Source organism: Poecilia latipinna, unplaced genomic scaffold (genome assembly GCF_001443285.1).
Source record: "Poecilia latipinna isolate Pla-1442-1.1 unplaced genomic scaffold, P_latipinna-1.0 Scaffold1516, whole genome shotgun sequence".
Lineage (NCBI taxonomy): Eukaryota > Metazoa > Chordata > Actinopteri > Cyprinodontiformes > Poeciliidae > Poecilia > Poecilia latipinna.
The window spans coordinates 36,583-42,963 of record NW_015114132.1 but is presented as its reverse complement, the minus strand read 5'-3'; the positions used below and the strand labels follow the sequence as shown (position 1 = coordinate 42,963).

At 40.9% G+C, this 6,381-nt stretch overlaps 2 protein-coding genes across 2 annotated transcripts in view; both read right to left on the bottom strand.

The window, feature by feature from the left end:
- LOC106963279 (tripartite motif-containing protein 16-like) overlaps nucleotides 1–1,742 on the bottom strand; it is a 17,892-nt gene extending 16,150 nt beyond the window's left edge. The window contains exon 1 of the mRNA XM_015058110.1: nucleotides 1,234–1,742. Coding sequence (XP_014913596.1) covers nucleotides 1,234–1,689 — 456 coding nt within the window. The 5' untranslated portion in view covers nucleotides 1,690–1,742. The remainder of the gene's footprint in view (nucleotides 1–1,233) is intronic.
- A 2,126-nt stretch (nucleotides 1,743–3,868) lies between these two features.
- LOC106963275 (tripartite motif-containing protein 16-like) overlaps nucleotides 3,869–6,381 on the bottom strand; it is a 6,544-nt gene continuing 4,031 nt past the window's right edge. The window contains exon 2 of the mRNA XM_015058105.1: nucleotides 3,869–6,379. Coding sequence (XP_014913591.1) covers nucleotides 4,998–6,379 — 1,382 coding nt within the window. The 3' untranslated portion in view covers nucleotides 3,869–4,997. The remainder of the gene's footprint in view (nucleotides 6,380–6,381) is intronic.

Here is a 6,381-nt window from a genome sequence, read left to right as displayed (position 1 = left end):
ATGAGCCTCATCTGAACACAAATTATTGGATATGACTAATTGAAATTCGAAAACAATTATTTGTATTCAAACATCTATGAAGTGCATTACAAAATGCTGTACTTTAAATAGCAAAGTTGGTTGGAAGACCTACATAAGAGACCTGTAAAAAGAGGCATTAATTCAGTACAGAACCTGCTGTGGACTACATGAAATTGTCAAAGATTTTTTTTTGTGTGTGAAGGGAAAACAAGGGATTCATTGAATACAGATGCTTTTAAATTTGGTCCAACCTAAAGATCCTGCATCAGCCAATCACATCTTGGTCCTCTTGGTGTGACACTTAGTACACAGAATCCTGCCATCCACAGGATGACCTTGATATTTATCTACTTCAGATGAAAATGGACGAGCACAGTCCTCGCATTGGTAACACTTGATGTGGTAGTTCTTCCCCAGAGCCACCAGTTTCACAGTTTCTTCACTTCCCGGAGCCGGAACAATGGGTTCTTTACAGGTTTCACACTGAGGAGAGAAACGCTGGTGGTAATCCTGTACGCAGTAGGGCTTGTTGTCTTCACCTGCGATAAATGGGAGTCCATCCAGTGTGCAGGAGCAGGTGCTGCACAGGAAGCATCGGACATGGAAGCACTTTCCCATGGCCTTCAGGATACGGTCAGTGATTTTCTCTCCACATTGAGAGCAGGAAGCCAGGGAAGTCACGTAGCAACGTTTACACTCTGGAGAGCCTTCCTTGACATAGAACTGCATGCCCTGCAGGGGGCGATGACAGCTCTTGCAGCAGAAACAGCTGGGGTGGAAGAGTTTGCCCATTGCCTTCAAAGCTGGCTTAGTGCTGGACAGATCCTTGCCACATTTCCCACAAATCTTTGTTGCAGTGGAGGTGGGAACAGGTGCTGGTTTGTCTTTGTTGAAGTTTTTGATCAGTTTCTTTATGTTTGGAGAGACACCACCAGCTGGGACTGGGTCTGGACCAGGAGGTAGCGGCACCGATAAAGGTCTGCTCTTCACCCTCTTTTTGTCAGAGGAGGGAAGTGACGCCTTGCTGTCCTCCTCTGTTTTATCATCAGAGACGCTGATGCCCTCCATCTTCTGCTGAAGCAGTTTCACATCTTTCTCTCGATTCTGAAATCTCTGCTTGAGTTGTTGTCGCATCACCTCAAACTCTGGCTTCTCTGTCCTTTCTGCTGCATTTAGATCTCTTTTATATTTATCAAATAAAATCTTCCTCACCTCATCATGACGAGAGCTGAAGTTCTGCTGGGGCTTCGCTGAAACTTCAACAAGTTTATGTTTACTAAACGTAGAAGACTCATAATGAGGTTGGATGTGTTTCTCACAAAACGAGGCTAAGCAGACCAGACAGGACTTGACAGCTTTCCTCTTCCTCCCGCTGCAGACATCACAGGCCACGTCTTCAGGTCCCGCATAGAAGTGACCAGCCGGAGCTGCTTGGAGTCCAATCTTCTTCAGATCCTCCACCAACTCTGCTAACACAATGTTTTTCACCAGGCCAGGCCTCGTTGGGAACTTTTTCCTGCACTGAGGGCAGCTGTAGACTCCTTTTCGATCCTCCCGATCCCAGCAAGATCTGATGCAGTTCATACAGTAGCTGTGTCCACAGGGGATAGTAGCCGGACTCTTCAGGAGATCCAAACAGATACAGCAAGTTAATTTAGCAGAATCCATCTGATCTTTCTGCTGCAGCGTTCCAGTAATACTGGGTGACTCTTCCTTTAGGGAAATGAGCATGTAACACGAACCTTTGCTGGAGCTGCAATCAGCCACTCCCATCTGTTTACCTGACAGATGGGAGTGGCTTTTACTGCTGTTATTGGTATTCTAGAGGACAGAGGTTGTTGTTGTTGCAGAGTGAACTCCATGATAAGGTAGTGCTTACTGAAGAGGTATTGATGGAAAATTACACACCTGATGCTTTAAAATCATTATGATACATCCATCTGTTTAATTTCATTTTAGTCATTGTGTTATAATTGGGGCCCTGCGACAGACTGGCGACCTGTCCAGGGTGTACCCCGCCTCTCGCCCGGAACGTTGGCTGGAGATAGGCACCAGCACACTTTTTCTCTGAGTAAAGATTAAAGCGTACATTACAACGTCTAACAGCATTTTTCTGCATGTATTCAAAGAACAGCCATTCAGTTGTGTTTTATGTATTTATTGCAATAATCATCATCAAGAAAGTGTAAAAGTGACATTATTATTCATGGTGATCAAATGCATAACATAGAAAATATATACCCAGAAACAACAGAGGAACACAAGGATAAAAATATTTATCTGTTTATATTGAGCAATTCTACCACAATTTTCTTTAACGTTTTGATTTGTGAGTCATGTTTTCAGGTTAATGAATACAAAAATTGATATACTGTTCTGCTTCTGAAGTCTTGTGAATCTTTTTAATAAAAACAAAAAACTTTTCACTCAACATCAACTTGGTAGATTTCAGTTTTAAATATCAAGCTTGTAGTGTCTGACTGAACGCAGTCTGAAGATTTCAGTTGAACCCAAATATATCAGAATTTTTCACCCAGTAAAGTTAAGCAATTTTCTGATCTTGTTGATTCATTCCTACAATCAGTTTAATTGAGAATCTTATATTTGTCCAGTAAAATAAAGACTGTCCTGACTGATGATGATAATTATACTTCTAATTACAGTTCATCTACACATGGATCTGAACAACATTTGATCTGACAAAGCAATAAATGTAAATGTAATTATTTTAGGAAAATCAAAGTCATCCTCAGCAGTGATAGCCTCCGTGGCTGAACAGAATCAGGAAGAGGCAGTACACAAAGCACTCCAACATCAATAAAACAACAAACAGGAAGACAAAATAGACTCATAAATACAGCAGAGGGCTTTAACTGAGATAGCAGATTAATCCAGGAATTTCCAGATATCATGGCTTAATTAAAAGGCCTTTTTATTAGACAAATGGGCCACAAAGAAACAAATATATTGTAATCAAGTCATAACATATTTGTAGTGGCATACTTTACATATTTCATTGATTAATTTTAACTCAACCTAAAATAAACTGTAGTAAATTAGCTTTAGTTCTGGCATATCACACAATATTTAAAAGCAGTACTTATTTACATCATAAAGATAGACTCCTTCAGTCCATCAAGAGGGCTGCTAATATGATGCATTTTATATACTCCGTTACAACTTCTGTCTTTTGATTGCTATTAAGTAGCCTTTACACTAATAGCTAAACAAGAAATTGTCCATTCAAAACAAAAGCATAACAATTCAAACATGAAGTTGACAATAAGTAAAAGTAACTAAAAGTTATTCAGGTCTTATACCTTGTCAGATATTAGTTATTAGTTAACTAATGCACATAATTAGTTATGTGCATTAGTTTGCACATTGTAGTCAATATTTTGTCCACATAGTTCCCAGATACTGCAAATGTTCTTATATTTAATCTTGACTTGTTATTATGTTTGTTCTGTATAAATATTGATAAGATGTAGAACAAAAAAGAGTAACTGTCGTAAGGGTGGTGGTGAGGAGAAACGCAGAGACCCAGGTTAAGTTGAAGATGAAGATGATTTTAATAATAATGGTCACAGCAGTCCAAGACGGGCGGCACGGCGGAGAAGTTAGCACACAGCTAAAGACCGGTAGCAACTGAATACAAAGACTGAAAACACTTGAGCTAACGCCGACCAGGACTTAATCAGTACAACTGAGACGACGGACAGACGGACGTAGACAAAGACGTACGTTTGACATACGTTAGAAAAGGACCCGACGAAGAACACAGACAACAGGTGGGACAAAATACACACAGGGGTAATCAAGGGAACGAGACACACCTGGGAACAATCAACGGGGAAGACGCAGAGACAGAGACACACAGGGAACAGGACCACACAGAAAAAACTCAAAATAAACACATAGAAACACGGATCATCACAGTAACATTATTGAATCTACTGTTAGATTCACACGTTATAATGTTGACTTCCACGGTTGACTTAAAGTCACTTGAGCAAATGACAGATATGATTGACATTTTATAGTTAAGAATAGTTGAGAAAGTATATTTTGGGCTAATTATGAATTTAATCAATCCGTTATTGTTTGATAAAGTAGCAGCAGTGTTTTTTTCTTTATTATGGTGTGCTTCAGTTCCTCATAATCCTCATAATTCTCAATCAAAAGCAGTTGTTCATCTAGTGTGAGATATGACATGCAATTTATCTAGTGTGGCATCAATGAATCGGATTGATCTCATTGGTCTGCTGAAGAAATCTGTTCACCTGTATTACTTAAGCCTGGCTCGACGTAGTTGCACGTTCTGAATGTAGCTTAGTCTTTGTGAAACGGATAAAACCAGGATGAACTGATGGCGCTATGTCAAACCTGGTTCTATCTCTTACCCTGGATTTCGTAATCCCACTTTGTGAAACAGCGCTCTGATCTCTGAGCAGTGAAGCAATGACAACAATTAACTCTCTAAAGAAACTGAAACTAAAATAAATATTTTAAACAACTGAACCTCAGATCATTGTTGACTCTAGTTTTAATGAACTTAGTAGAGTCTCCATAAAAGTAAGGCCAAACCCAAATAAGTAATGTTCGAGTGAATCTGGTCTGGACTCTGTGGAAGATAGTCATCGTTTCAGAGAAGCTGTAGAAACATAATACCTGGTGGACCTTATACAACAGTGTTGACAAAGTTGTTACATACTTCGAAACTTTCTACATGACAACATAGTGCTAAGATTTGAAAATGTACATTCCTCAGACTTTCCCTCTTTGCTGCTTTTCTTGTATAAATAACTTCTTCTCTCCACTCCATCTCCCTGTAACAATGTACAGTAAGATGGTCTCTGCTCAGAACCTGATAATAATCAATAAATCTAGGTCAATAGAAAATGACGGTTCTTCCAATGAAGCCACTTTTCTATTCCCCTCAGATAATAAAATAAATATGTTTGGTGTTGTGATTTCTATTTTAATTTCTTGAATTCAGCAGTGGATCCATAACATGGCTGAATCCCAGCATGTAGAGGCTGAGTGAATCTGGTCTGGACTCTGTGGAGGAGAGTCATGGTACCAGAGACGCTGTAGAAAGACAGAATACCTGCTCTGTGGTCCAGGTACACTCCTATTCTGGAGGAAACTGGACCTGGTACTGGAGTTTTAACTCCACTGTTATAAAAAGTGTAACTTTCTGTGTCACAGCGTAATGACCAGGACTTGTCATTAAATCCAAATAAACATTCCTTTGACCGTCCTGCTCTGCTGATATTATTGTATGAAACTGCAACATTAACTCCTTCCCCTCTCCACTCCACCTCCCAGTAACAACGTCCAGTCAGACTCTCTTTGCTCAGGACCTGATCACTATTAGTGAATCTGTCTGGATGATCAGGATAAGACTGTTGTTGTTCCATTAATGTTGCTTTTCTATTTCCTTGAGATAATACCAGCTTCCTATTTGCTGTGTTTGGATCCAGAGTGATTTCTTGTAAATATTTTAAAAACCCAGCTTTGTTCTTTGGTTCTAATTCTGATTTTGGTTGTAAAACATCGACCACAGGGATCATCAGTTCGATGTTTGTCCATATGTCTCTCAGGATGTCCTGTAGTTTGTCTCTGAGCTCTGACACAGCTGCTGTCACGTCCTCAAAGTGTCTCAGAGGACGGATGTTGATGCTGGATGAGTGTGTCGACTCACTGAGTGCTGGCAGTGAGGGGAAGTTGAGGAGAAACTGGTTGTGATCCTCTGTGTGTGAGAGCTGCTCCAGCTCAGCGTCTTTCCTCTTCAGCTCAGTGATCTCCTGCTCCAGCTTCTCCTGAACATCTTTGACTCGACTCACCTTAGTTTCCTGCTGGGATCTGATCTGCTGCTTCACATCAGAGCTTCTTTCCTGGAGGAGACGGATCAGCTCAGTGAAGATCTTCTCACTGTCCTCCACTGTTTTATCAGCAGAGCGATTGATGGCCTCCACCTCCTGCTGAAGCAGCTTCACATCTTTCTCCTGGTCCTGGATTCTCTGCTGGATGTTTCCTCGTCTCTCCTCCAGCTCTCTCTGCCTCTCAGTCCTTTCTGCTGCAGCTGACACTGTTTCATGTTCTTTATGTTCATCCATAGTGCAGAGATAACAGATACACTTCTGATCAGTGCGGCAGAACATCTTCATCACCTCATCATGCTTAGAGCAGATGTTCTCCTGCAGGTTCTTGGACGGCTCCACCAGCTTGTGTTTCTTTAAAGGAGCCACTTCATAATGAGGCTGAAGGTGTTTCTCACAGTAGGAGGCCAGACAGACTAAACAGGACTTGATGGCTTTCAGTTTTCTTCCAGTGCAGGAATCACAGGCCACATCT